This window comes from Stenella coeruleoalba (genome assembly GCF_951394435.1).
Source record: "Stenella coeruleoalba genome assembly, chromosome: 7".
NCBI lineage: Eukaryota > Metazoa > Chordata > Mammalia > Artiodactyla > Delphinidae > Stenella > Stenella coeruleoalba.
Window position 1 is genome coordinate 18,801,601 of NC_137153.1, and position 14,448 is coordinate 18,816,048.

A 14,448-nucleotide genomic window follows, 5' to 3' on the forward strand; every position below is an offset into this window, starting at 1 on the left:
CTCTTTAGAACCCACACAGTTAATCTCCCCAGTAACCAACCATGGGCCCAGCCTTGGTGAGCCAGGGAGCAGGGACAGTGCGTATGAGGTTGTGAAGCACAAAAGTACCTATTCCACCGCATACATTAAATTTTCACACTGATGTAAGTATCTTGCCTGTAGACCAAACCCCTAAGTTTCCCCACAGCATCTAACTCTGAGGACTGCTATAAAAAAAAAAAAAAAAAAAAAAAAGATTGGGGTGGGTATCCGATATTCCACACGTGGTCAAGTGTCCAGCAATCAATAAGTGCTGATACGAAAGTTCCCTCTCTTGTGAATTATTCATGACCCAATGAAACTGTCTCATGTCTTAATAACATTCAAACACTTATTTGTATCTTTTAAAAAATGTGAATGGTCCATTTGCTAGCCCAGTGATGACATGAGATTCTAGAGAGGAGTTTACGCTCTATGATGGGTGGGTACCATGTATGTAGAAGGGCCGTGCATTAAGTGAAATCCAGCAAGTTAGGTTTTAGGTTTTTTTCATTTTCTTTTGTGTTGTTGTTGTTTTACTTTCCTTTTCAACTAGAATGAAAACTGCTGGAGATAAGGTCAACTCTGGGCTCTAAAAGAGCAATATTTACACCCCAACCCCTTCTTCTTGATGGATTGCTTCATTATAGCTTAGGGGTTTTATTATATTGTATATCTATGGGGACTCCAGCTTAAATGACAAAGAAAGGTGCCTGGGAAAATCACTGAGCGTGTACCATGGGGCAAGTCACTTTTCTCTAAATGGGACTCTCCTTTCCATGTGTGGTTTGAGAATAAGGGTCTAAATTTGTCAGGAACGGTCTTTATTTATAACTATATTCCATTTGTAAGTCTTTGAGGGCTACTTTGTAGAAATAACTGCAATAAAGGACCAGCAAACCCCATTAAAGTATAGAGAAGATTCCCCACTAGATTTTTGTTTGTAAATGAAACTGTCACATCCCAAGAGTGCATCATCACCCAAAGACAGCAGTGATCTGAAGAGGGGCTTGGTTCTCACATCTCCAGGCAGTCTGGCTCCGTGAGACTCAGACTGGTTGCATTCTAGACTCTTCTGAGTTGGCCAGGATAGTACCACCTAAGGATGTGACTAAGGCTTGGAAATCAGCACCCACCTTTACTCTCCACCCCAGCTTCTTCCCAGTTAATCTCTAGTAAAGGCCCTCACTTATTATGGGTTAAACTGTGTACCCCTCAAAATTGATATGTTGAAGGCCTAACCCCTAGTACCTCAGAAGGTGGCTGTATTTGGAGACAGGGCTTTTAAAGAGGTGATTAAAGTCAGATGAGGTCACCATGTTGGGCCCTAAATCGGTATGATTAGTGTCCTTATAAGAAAAGGAGTTTAGGACACAGACATGCACAGAGGGAAGGCCATGAAGACATGGGATGAACACAGCCATCTACAAGCTGAGGAGAAAGGCCTCAGGAGAAATCAAACCTGCCAACACCTTGATTTTGGACTTCCAGCCTCCAGAACTATGAGACAATTAATTTCTAATTTCTGTTGTTTAAGTCATGCAGTCTGTGGTATTTTTTAAAATTAATTTATTTTATTTATTTATTTGTGGCTGTGTCGGGTCTTCGTTGCTGTGCGTGGGCTTTCTCTAGTTGCGGCGAGCGGGGACTACTCTTCTTTGCAATGCACGGGCTTCTCATTGCAGTGGCTTCTCTTGTTGCGGAGCACGGGCTCTAGGCGCATGGGCTTCAGTGGTTGCAGCATGCAGGCTCAGTAGTTGTGGCACATGGGCTTAGTTGCTCCGTGGCATGTGGGATCTTCCTGGGCCAGGGCTCGAACCTGAGTCCCCTGCATTGGCTGGCGGACTCTCAACCATGGCGCCACCAGGGAAGCCAGTCTGTGGTATTTTCCTATGGCAGCCCAAGGAAACTAATATACCATTTATTTGTCTTTTAAAAAATGCTTAAATAAAAGAAGGAAAAAATAAAATAAAAAATAAAGACAAAAAAAGGAAAGAAACCATGATAACAACAAGCATATCCATGAGTAGAATGGTTTTTAGACCTGCCTCTCCCTGGATGGCCCACTGAAGCTTGGCAGGGTGATTACAGGTACAGCTTAGAATAACCACAAGAAATCATCTTATTTACAGTCCCTGATTATAATGTCACACCACTTTGTTTTCATGGTGAGTGCTTTTTTTTTTCCCCCACAATGATGTGAAGCCAAGAGGAGTCTGATGGAGAGCCTCTGCAGTTGGCATCAAAACACCCAGCTCCCAACTCTGGCTTGCCCCTTCTTAGCTATAAGACCTCTGAAGTTTACTTAATTTCTCTGAGCTTTAGCTCTCCTCACTTTAAAACAGGGATAATAAATAATGCCTACTTCACAGGTCGTTCTGAGGATTAAGTAGCACAGGTACATGGAAGGTCTGAGGTGTTGGTAAGAATTTGACAAGGATGAGCTAACTAATGTTGAATCCAGGGATCGCTTTGAGAGTCTGATTGTAAATGCAATATACCACATTTGTCCCTTTTATATGTAATCCTCTTGCCTTCAGCTGAGATTTCACATCAATTAAGATTATGTTGAGTTTTGATTTTGTCATCTTGTTGGTTAGCTACAGCAATTTGATTCAAAATGGCTTGAAGGCTTAAATATAAGACATGACACCATAAAACTCCTAGAAAAGAATGTAGGCAAAACATTCTCTGACATAAATTGTACCAATGTTTTCTTAGGTCAGTCTCCCAAGGGAATAGAAATAAAAGCACAAATAAACAAATGGGACCTAGTCAAACTTATAAGCTTTTGCACAGCAAAGGAAACCATAAACAAAACAGAAAAACAAACCTATGGAGTGGGAGAAAATATTTGCAAATGATGTGACCTACAAGGGCTTACTTTCCAAAATATACAAATAGCTCATACAACTCAATAACAAAAAAGCAAACAACTCAATCAAAAAATGGGCAGGGGCTTCCCTGGTGGCACAGTGGTTGAGAGTCCGCCTGCCGATGCAGGGGACACGGGTTCGTGCCCCGGTCCGGGAAGATCCCACATGCCGCGGAGCGGCTGGGCCCGTGAGCCATGGCCGCTGGGCCTGCGCGTCCAGAGCTTGTGCTCCACAACGGGAGAGCCCACAACAGTGAGAGGCCTGTGTACAGCAAAAAAAAAAAAAAAAAAAAAAAGGGCAGAAGACCTAAACAGACATTTCTCCAAAGAAGACATACAGTTGGCCAATAGGCACATGAAAAGATGCTCAACGTTGCTAATTATTAGAGAAATACAAATCAAAACTGCAGTGAGGTACCATCTCACACCAGTCATAATGGCCATCATAAAAAAGTCTACAAATAACAGATGCTGGAGAGGGTGTGGAGAAAAGGGAACCCTCCCACACTGTTGGTGGGAATGTAAGTTGGTGCAGCCACTGTGGAAAACAGTCTGGTTGTTCCTCAGAAAACTAAAAATAGAACAATAGCAATTTTTCTCCTGGGTATCTAAAAAAAAAAAAACCAAAAACGCTAATTCGAAAAGATACATGCACCCCAATGTTCATAGCAGCTCTATTTACAATAGCCAAGACATGGAAACAACCTACATGTCCACTGACAGATGAGTGGATATAGAAGACATGGTACATATATACAATGGAGTATTACTCAGCCATACAAAAGGAATGAAATAATGCCATTTTGCAGCAACATGGATAGACCTAGAGATTATCATATGAAGTGAAGTAAGTCAGGCAGTGGAAGACAAATACTATATGCTATTACTTATCATACGGTGGAATCTAAAATAGGACACAAAGGAACTTATTTATGAAACAGAAACAGACTTACAGACATAGATAACAGACTTATGGTTACCAAAGGGAAGAGGTGGTGGGGGAAGGATAAATTAGGAGTTTGGGATTAGCAGATATAAACTATTATATACAAAATAGATAAACAACAAGGACCTACTGTATAGCGCAGGGAACTATATTCAATATCCTGTAATATACGATAACAGAAAAGAATCTGAAAAAGACTATATAGTTTCTGAAACTATATAGAAACTAACACAACATTGTAAATCAACTATACTTCAATTTTTTAAAAAGCAGACCCCCTCCCGCCCCCCACAAAATAGCATTTTGATTCCTCCAGGCTGATACCATATCATTCAACAGTACTACAGCCTTCCTATTCTTCAACCTCCAGTTCCAAGAGGCCACTGAGTCCTAACAATGTTACTTCTCTATCGTGTCTCTTATGTCCCTCTTCTCTGTCGTAACAGGCATGGCCCTGCTCCAAGGCCCTCCTCTGCCACCAGGACCACAGCCTCCTACTACATTTCCACACCTTCTCCAGGTCCTGTTCTTTGCAATTCACTCTGCACCGCTGGCAGAGGATCTGATGAGAAGCCACTCCAGACTACTAAAGAAAGTTCACTCATTCCACTCATTGCATTCAGCTTCTTCAGATAATCTTAATATTGGGTTTGGGTTTTCTTTTCCCAAAGAACATTTGGAAACACATTAGAAGACTTTTAAAACAGGTTCCTTTTGTGTGTACTTTTCTCCCTAAGTAAATGATAAATTTCCTGATAGGAAAGCTTACATTTTAGACTTCTGTGTATTTACTGCTGCCCAAACCCATACAGTGAGTTGGTACCTCACAGACATGTATTGAATGACTTAATGCCTGAACAAACAAAGGAATATCCCCAATTCAAACTTCTTTGTGAGCTCTTAGGACAACAGGGAATCAGGATGTGAACAGGGAATCTGCAAAAAGGGAGATGGGAAGACAGCTGGCCTCTTTATGCTTAGGGAAGAAGGGATGCTTCTTGCCTTAGCCTGGAATTTCTTTGGAAATCAGAGCCAGAGACACAGGCTTGGTAGTTTATTGTGAAAAGTGATCCTGGGAAGCAGGAGTTGGGGACCGGAGGGATCAGAAAGGAGGGAAAACAATTAGAAGGATGTATTCTTGAGCCGGTCTCTGCTGTGGCGGCTAGAGCTCAGTGCTTCCAGGACCTTGCAAGGGGCTATGTAGTCAAAGCTGCAGACTTGTCTGTCTGTGAGGAGTGTTTATCCGCCAGCTGCTTCCTGCGTAGGTCAGGATTACCCTGAGTGGCAAGGCCATGCATGGATGAGGTCCAGGTGGCTGCCGTGATTCTGAGAAGTCACAGAAGCCCTGGGGGCAGACAGCTAGAGATCGGAGGTGTGGATGAAGTAGGGTGTTGCCGGGTTACACCCACCTGAAGTTGGTCATTGTAGCCCTGGCCAGAGTAAAAGGTGGGCTAAGAGAGAGCGAGGCTGGGCCCAAGGGCTGCCCCCGTCTCCTCCACTGGTCCAGGCTTTTTTTTTTTTTTTTTTTTTGGTGCACTGCATGGCCTGTGGGATCGAACCTGTGCCCCCTGCAGTAGAAGCTTAACCACTGGACCACCAGGGAAGTCCTCCAAGCTCTTCTAAGAAGAGATGTGGGCACTTCTGTGCCTCCTACCACTCTCCATTTTCAATCATTCACTTATTCATCTGATAGCTATTTACTGACCAGCTACCAGGTTGCAAGATTCTGCACTAGCCACTATGTTTGTCTAAATAGCAAGTCCCTAATTCCATTTATGAATTCACAAAGAATTGGTCTCTTTCCTATTAGACGTATGCGCCCCATCAAAATGCTGGGTTTCCTGACATTGCTGGGAATAATTAATTTCAGATCCTTTAGCCTCCGAAACGGGAATCCTGGGGATATGTTCTCCACGAGGAGCCTTCTGAGTTATAATTTGTCTTGGATCCCATTTCCACAGTAATCAACAGTGAATTATCAGAGACTCCATCTGCTTGGACCACCAAAGGGAATGCTTATGCCAGGAGCGCAGAATAGCCAACCACACCTCTGAGGAAAGTAATCAACATGTTGGTGGGATTTTTCTTCCTCTGAGGTTGTACCAGGCCATCCTAATATGGATATCCATGGCTGTCCGCTGGCTTCCAGTCAGCCTGCACTCCATACATCCTCCAGCTCCCAGTCTGTGCTCATCCATGGGCCAGAGTCAGGGTCTATGTGTAAAGGATGGGTATCTGGGCTGCAGCCAACCCACCGTTCCAGGGGGCAGGTAGTCTGCATCCTTCATGCCTGTTTGTTGGATCCTGCCTGTAAGACGGAGAATTGGCCACCTGTGCTTGCTTACTTAGGGAGCCCTACCAGCCTCTGAACTGACAAAGGCCACTGCAGGTAGGCTCTCAGGAGGTCACACCTATGTGGACAAAGCCTGTGGCCCCGGGAGCCAATGGTTGATGAGTCTTCAGATGGACCGGGCATCAAAAAACTCAGACCACCTGTGCAAAGACGGAGAGTCTGTCTGGCTTCCTTCTCAAAGGGCCTCCTGACGCTCTGAGCTGCAGCTGCAAGCTCCCGGCTCCCTCCTGTGTGAGCAGGGGCTGGTGAGGCCACAGACAAAGGAGAAGCCAGTCTCCAGACTATAAATGTTTATCCTGGACATCCTGCTGAGCTAGGAACGAGGACATGTGGTTCTTAAAAACAAATAAGGCAATAAGCTCACCCCAAATGTACCAATCTGCTGCCCTCCTCTTTGGGTCCTTATGAATGTCCCCTAATACCCTCCCTCCCCAATCTGCTTCATTTCCCCTGCCTCAGCCTTTCACTTACAAAACACGCATTCGAAGATAAAATTATGCAAAATTTCAAGAGAGTGACTGCAGAGCAGTAAGCCCCAAGCACGGGGCCCTCCTGCACGCGGCGCCGTGTGTCACTGCACTGGTCACACACCACGAGGTTGGCCCTGGTTTCCTCCTACCTCTTGGAAACAGGGGGGCCCTAGTGAAAATGTGCATCACTTTAAGTGCTAAAGGTCTACTGATAACCTCTTCGTTATGCAATTCTGAATGAATATTATGCTCCACTTTTAAATTAGTTTTCTATTAAAGTCACATGTCTCCAGATCTCAGGAAATACAACCCTGTGTTGCAGACCTCCTGAAAGAAAGCCCCTGTCTTTTTCTTGGTGCTTAAATTGAGATGCTTACCTTGCAGTTTCATTTCAGCCCCATCCTTTCCCATCTCTGCCCTTAATGTGATGCTCTATGAATTCTGATACCCGCCTTCCTTCTGTCAGCCTAAATGAAGACAAGGCAGGACCGCTGCATGGGGCAGTGAAAGAGCCAGGCAGGTCCACCTCCTACTCACAGATGGCCTTGAGTTACTTACTTCATCGCTTGAGTTTCCATTTTCCATCTGTGAAATGGTGATACCGTCTGCCCGTAGGCTTGGGAGGACCATAGGAGAATTGTACGGCCCTTGGCAGTGTTCTAGCATCTACCTCCCCAAGGACCTCCATCAAACTTGGATGCTATTTCTTCGTGCCACCCCCCTCCCCAAGCCTCTAACAAGTCCCTCCTGCTTCTTGGGCCGGTGCAGGGCCTCTGCCCAAGTGGTCTGGGTAGAAAGGGAGGCAGATGCCTTCTGCTGTTTTGTGTAAGGGGGTTGGGGGGTAAGGGGGGGCCAGCAGGGCCTTCAGAGTCCTAGCAGCCTGAGCTTCCTTTCATGCTCTGCCACCTTCTCGCGCTTCCTCATCTGAACACAGGCAGAATTCCTACTTCACAAGTGTGCTGGGAAGAGGAAAGGAAGCCACTTCTAGCAAGAAACGAGAACCGAGTCTGGTATACAGTAGGTGCTTAATAAATGCCATCTCCTGCCCTGCTTCCCCATGTAGACTTTGGAGTTCAGTATGGGACTGACCTTCCCTGCAGCAGGTATGGAAGACAGAAGACTGGATTGAGGGACAGATGACCCCATCACATCCTTATTTCATGCTTCTGGCATCTCTTGCCTTCTCTGAGCCTCTTTTTTTCACCCTTCGATGAGATTAGGAATACCTGCCCTTCCTACCTCCCAAGATTAGTTCTAGTGAAAATTAAGGGAGGTAATGGATGTGAAATTTTGTACAGAGATAAAGGGTTATTAACACCAATGCCCAAGGTTTAGGTGACCAGACCGCAAACAGAACACTTAGCTTTCTTCCTCCCAACTCACACATACTTCCCCTTCCTCGCTGGCACTGTGGGTGTGCCTGATGTTTTGGGGGAAGACATCCTCTCTGGTCAGTGACATCTGGGGCACCTTGACTTAACCAGCATGTGATCATTTTTTGATGAATATAGAAGACAACTATGGAACAGGGAGACATCTCAGGGCTGGGGTGTGGGTAGGAAGGCTGCAGGAGACGTGTCTATGCGAACCACCGAGCCCAGGGCATGGCCTGAGACAGACATTAATACGTTACTCATATATTATTATAAAGTGTATATTAACACATTCATTAGTATTCAGCAATTAATATTGAATCAGAATCCCAATTAGAATCCATGATTCCTGCCAAGCAGTCTGACTCCCGCCTGGGTTTATGACGGGGAACTCATTACCTGCAAGGTTTATTCCATATTTGTGTGTCTCTGTTAAAAAGTTTGTTCTGTGCCTTCCACCGTTTCGGCAGTATCGCAAGGGGAACTCTGGACCCAAACTGCCCGAGCCCAAAGTCAGTCTCCTCCGTCAACCAGTGTGTGACCTTGCGAGTTACTCAAGCTCTGTGTGCCTCAGTTTCCTCGTTTGGAATATGAGGATCTTATCTCATAGGCTTGTTATGGAATTAAGTGTATTAACACGAGAAGCACTTAGAAGAGTGGCTGGCACACAGGATTCAGGAAATACCAGTTATTATTGTTACTCTATAACTTATTTTCCCCTTGTGAAAGTATGCAAGTTGAAGCATAGTTAAAGCCCATTCAAAGTAAATACAGCAGGCAGAGAGATAAATGAACTGTTTGCATAAACATGAATTAAGAGAGTCACACTCAAGGAAGAATTGTTCCCTGTTGAGGACAGCGAACATCTGGAAGGAATTAAATGGCGGATGAGAGGGGGTGGGGGTAACGTGAGCTAAGAACACACTGTGACTGTTGGAAGGAGATAATTCACTTCTGGGGTAGGTAAGTGATCCCAAAAGGGGGAAGCTGCGCTGGGCTTCCACGGCATGATTGGATGCCTGAAGAGTATTAACCCCTCAAAATAATTTTGTTCTCATTAGCTGGAGTACCTAAAACGCCTGTAACATTCTTTTGAGCTAATGCATTGCCTTGAAACAGCCATTTCTTAAATGCAAGTGTACTAACATAAAATAACAAGGTATCGTTCTGTATCTGTGAAATTAACAATATGAAAATTGTAAGAGTACACTGAGGTTTCACTGAAACTGGCACACTTAAAAAATCTATAATATACCTATAAATAGGTATAACTTTTGGGGATGTGATTTGGCTGGAAGTTTTTTATTCTTTTTCTTTTTCTTTTGTGATTGGGTTGGAATTTTTAAGAGTCATAAAAATGTCTATAACTTTGGCTCTACTAATCCAACGTCTGGGAATTTACTGGTAGGAAACATTTCAAAAGAAGGAGGGACCTTTCTGTGTTTATTTTTCCATGATTGAGAATGGGTAAATTACAAGACGTTTCCCTGACAGACGCTTAGGCAGCCGTCAAAAATATAGTTATAAATGACAGATGGGAGAATATTTGTAAAATAATCATTCACCAATTAAAAAAACCCAGAAATCAAATCGTAAAGATTGGGTATGCACATGGATGGAACTAGAAGAAGGAAATGGAAGGAAAACCAGTGGGCTTTGTTGGAGACTGTGGGATGGTGGAAGAATTTTTTCTTTTATTTCAATTTATGTTAATATTGGTTGTGCAAAAAACAATAATCAAAGACCCAAATGAACCCTCCTGGAGGGGGTAGCTGATTGTCAGCCTTTACCATACGGGCAGGTTTCAGTCCAGTTTTCTGGACAGAGAGAAGGGGTCTTAAAGTTGGTAGGTTCTGAAAGGAGGGGGCTGATGGGCAAGGCCAGGAGCCTCCAAGGGCACAGGGCACCAGTTGGGCGTGGGGACCACCTGAAGATAGAAGGAGGGGTGGGCTGGTGGGAGCTGACAGAGAGTGAGTTTAAAGGAGATTGCCTCCTTCATGGCATTGCCTCTGGCCGGCCTGAGCTAATGGGGTCTTAAATCAAGCAGTTGCACTGTTACTCTTAGTCACTCACAATCCCAATTTTAAAACCAGAATTAACAAAACTCACAGTGTTTTACTACTTCTGATAAGCTGCGGTATCTCTTTGAACTTTGCAGCATCAAAAGCAGAGACTGCCACTAAAATACTGGGCTTTCTGTTTTCCAACTGCCCTCTCTCTAATACTTGTCAAGCAATCTGGGTCGAATATTGGACAAACACATGATCTAATCCCGGACTGCAATGATTTCTTAGGTAGACAGTTCCTGTGGTCACTTGGGCTGTGACTGGTTCATGGATTCATTTCCCCAGAACCTGTACTTGTATTGACAACTCTTTAGGTAATTTTCCAGAGTAGCGGAGTAATGGAGGGAACCACTGCACCAGGAGTCAGGAAGCATGCCATTAGGCAGATCACGAATAGTCTCCCGGACTCAGTCTTTTTATCTGTAAATTGGGGAAACTTTTTACAGATGACTGCATAGACCTAACTTCTATGATGAAAGTCTGAAAGACCCACTTTGGGCCGTATTAGAGAGTCTTATGCCCAGAATGAAGTTGACGATCCTTCTCCCATACTTTGCCCAGTCTTTCCACATCATGGAAAAATCAAATTTGGATCAAGCCGCACCCTGTAAGGGGATGTTGACACACTGAGTATGTGCAAAAGAGGTTAGCCAGGATACAGGGAGGCTTAGAAGCTTGTTGTGAGACAGCAGATGAAAGAACTACAGATTTAAACCAGAAACATTGTTACGTAGCAGGGATGTGATAACCATCTTTGAGATGCTGAAGACCTGTCTTGTGGGAAAAAAAAAACATTCACTTGCTTTATGTGATCTCAGAGGGCAGGATCAGTGGATAGAAATTACAGGGAGGCAACTTTCAAGTCTGGACGGAATGTAGAACATTTGAACAGTTAGAACTAACTGAAGGTGGAGAGATGGGTATATGCAGAGGCTGGGCATATGCTTTTCTTGGAGATTAAAGGGCTGAGTGAGGGAGAATTTGTTTTTTTGTTGTTGTTGTTTGGTTTTCGGTTTTTTTTTTTTTTTTTTTGGCCATACCGTGCAGCATGTGGGATCTTAGTTCCCCTACCAGGAATCGAACCCTTGCCCCCTGCAGTGGAAGCACTGGACCACCAGGGAAGTCTCGAGGGAGAATTTGAAGTGGGGTTCCAATGCCCAGCTACCACTGTGAGCCTCTGAATCTAATCTGAAATGACTTATCTCCTCCAGAGTGGCCACCATCTATGCTGTGCACTTCCGGAAGCATCAGTCCCGGCACCCTCCCAAACTACCTTCCCCTTCCAAATCCTCTCATTGCTTGAACAAGCTGTGTTCCAAATTCCCCGGCTCGGCTCCATTCCAAGATTCCCAAGGCACAACTCCCTCTGTGCCTCATTTGCCCCCATCTCCTACCCTGCCCCCCACCCCCCACTAGTAGTTTCCATTTCTCTGATTTGCAGAGCAGAGCGGGAGACAGCTGTGGAGAGTGCACAGCAAACCAACAAGCATCCCTAGACATCCCAGGATGCACCAGGGTTTGTAGTGTACCTGAGTGCAGTCCGTGAGCTTCCAGGAGACACCGGATGCTAGCTTATAATGATTAAGATGCACACCCCTCCCCTTCGTATTGTGAAATAGCTTTTCTTATAACCAAGAAAAGGAAACCTCGCCAAGAGGAAAGGGTGGGAGATCACTGAGATGGGTTGTTTGCCTGAGGAGGGAAATAGGAGATTTAGAAGTCAGAGGCAGAGAAGGGAGGGTATGGATGTAAGAGCATCTCCACCCACCCAGAGGGAATGGGACCCTGAATTCAGGAGTGGGAATTACCAGTGTCGCCCAGAGCCTGGCCGAGTCTGCTGCTGCCGCGGTCCCTTCAGGCAGTTCCCTAGCAGACTTGGAGGGAGGCATCTGGGTTCCGGAGCAAGCAAGCCCTCTGGGTTGGAATCCTGGCTCCACCTCTTACTTGCTGTTCTGCCTGGGGCAACTTTAACAGCTCTTGCCCTAAAAGGGGATAAATAAGGGTACCTCTCTCCTAAAATGGAAAGGATGACACACAATACTGTAGGGTGAGCCACGTGGAACCGCTGATGTCTGATCATTTCCAAAATATAAAAAAGACAATGTCGGGGCTTCCCTGGTGGCGCAGTGGTTGAGAGTCCGCCTGCCGATGCAGGGGACACGGGTTCGTGCCCCGGTCCGGGAAGATCCCACATGCCGCGGAGCGGCTGGGCCCGTGAGCCATGGCCGCTGAGCCTGCGCGTCCGGAGCCTGTGCTCCGCAACGGGAGAGGCCACAACAGTGAGAGGCCCGCGTACCGCAAAAAAAAAAAAAAAAAAAAGACAATGTCTTATGGCTCAACCTCATCCATAATGAGTCCCCCGTTCCCAAACTCATCCGCACCTTAGAATTATCTCGGGCTCTTTTTAAAATTCCAAAGCCCGGGTCACCTCCCAGACCCATCCAATCACAATTTCGACAGGTGGGATGCCTGGCCAGGTGATTCTCATGGGCAAACACGTTTGGGGACCACTGGCTGAGCACAGTGCCGGGGATGTATTGAGGCGCTCAGCCATGGCCACGTCTGATTTCCCTTCATCTGTCGTTTATTGAGCACCTCCGGCCTGCCGGGCTCTGTCCGGGCCTGCCTCTTGGGCCCCGGGGGCCTCCGCAGCCGCCTCACCTCGCCCCCCCCACCCCACCCCTCCTCCTCCTCCGCAGTGTCCAGGCCCCGGAGCTCACCGGACGACCTGAAGGCGCTGACTCGGAACGTGAACCGGCTGAACGAGAGCTTCCGGGACTTGCAGCTGCGGCTGCTGCAGGCTCCGCTGCAGGCCGAGCTGAGCGAGCAGGTGTGGAAGGCGCAGGACGCGCTGCAGAACCAGTCGGACTCGCTGCTGGCGCTGGCGGGCGCGGTGCAGCGGCTGGAGGGGGCGCTGTGGGGACTCCAGGCGCAGGCGACGCAGAGCGAGCAGGCGGTGGCTCTGCTGCGCGACCGCACGGCCCAGCAGAGCGACGCGGCGCAGCTGGAGCTCTACCAACTGCAGGTGGAGAGCAACCGCAGCCAGCTGCTGCTGCGGCGCCACGCCGGCCTGCTGGACGGGCTGGCGCGCCGGGTGGGCGCCCTGGGCGACGAGCTGGCCGACGTGGGCGGCGCCCTGCGCGGCCTCAACCTCAGCCTGTCCTACGACGTGGCCCTGCAGGGCACGCGGCTGCGGGACCTGCAGGTGCTGGTGAGCAACGCCAGCGAGGACGCGCGCCGCATGCGCCTCGTGCACCGGAGCCTGGAGCTGCAGCTCAAGCAGGAGCTGGCCGTGCTCAACAGCGTCACCGAGGACCTGCGCCTCAAGGACTGGGAGCATTCCATCGCGCTGCGCAACATCTCCCTGGCCAAAGGTACAGCCGACCGCCCGGGACCCTGGGGGCTGCTTGCGCCCTCCTGCTCAGGCCTTCTTCCCGCACCTGCCTCCCCAAGGTCCGGGAGTTCCCCTCCCTCCCTGAACCCGCTCCCCCTTCATGAAGTCTTGCCCTCCAGGACCCTGGAGTGTTCTGCCCAAACGGACTGTACCCATTTCCAGGCCCGCACGGGATAAACCTCCTCCCTGCTGCCCCCGGCCCCAGACAGTGCACTCTGTCTGCACCCCTAGGCATGAGAATGGCCAAGATGGCTCCTGGGGACCTGGGTGGTCAGAGCTTGGATGTGCCAGCCGGAGCCTCCAAGAGTTTGGGGCTGGGGAGGAAAGCTGGGGCTCAGGCCAGACAGGGAGGCGCCCCCGCAGTGTCCTGGTCCTTGCATGGTGTTCCATGATGTTGGGCTGCGCCCCGCAGGCCTACAAGGCCTGCACTTGCCCAGCTTTAAGACAGAAGAAAGAGCCTGGAGTCAGCAACAGAGACATGAGTGGTTTAATGGATTGGGGAGTTTACACGTCTGAAGCAAGGTCCTGGAGTGACACCCCACCGTGTGCGTCCGATAGGCGGGCAGGACAAGGCGGCAGTCTTCTCTGTGGGGCGGGGGGAAGGGGAGATTGCCAGTTGGGAATTGATGTCAGGTGGGCTCATCGGTTACCAGGGAAACTAGCAGAGGGTCACGCCCCTCAAGGCCCCTTTGATAAGAACAGTCACTAGCTGGGGCGGAGGCAAGTATGGAGGAAGATGAGTCACGTGATTAGGGTGTAGGTGAAGCAGACACTCGTTGGGCAGGGGATGTTCAGAGAGCAAGAGAACAGCCATCTTGGGTGGCCTGACCGTACACATGGTGGAGCTACAAAAAGTTGGACAATTCCAAATTTGAACCTGGCCTTCCAGGCTGTTATAAAGCTATATATTCATCCAGGTAGAAGAACATGTTTTATTTTCTTTAACAATGTGT

The 14,448-nt window shown here is 47.7% G+C and overlaps 1 protein-coding gene across 3 annotated transcripts in view; it reads left to right on the forward strand.

Annotated features, from left to right (window-relative positions):
- Positions 1–14,448, forward strand: part of SCARA5 (scavenger receptor class A member 5) — a 125,194-nt gene that overhangs the window by 54,874 nt on the left and 55,872 nt on the right. For all 3 annotated transcript variants that reach the window (XM_079927777.1, XM_079927778.1, XM_079927779.1), the window contains exon 4: positions 12,801–13,475. In XM_079927777.1, coding sequence (XP_079783903.1) covers positions 12,801–13,475 — 675 coding nt within the window. The remainder of the gene's footprint in view (positions 1–12,800; positions 13,476–14,448) is intronic.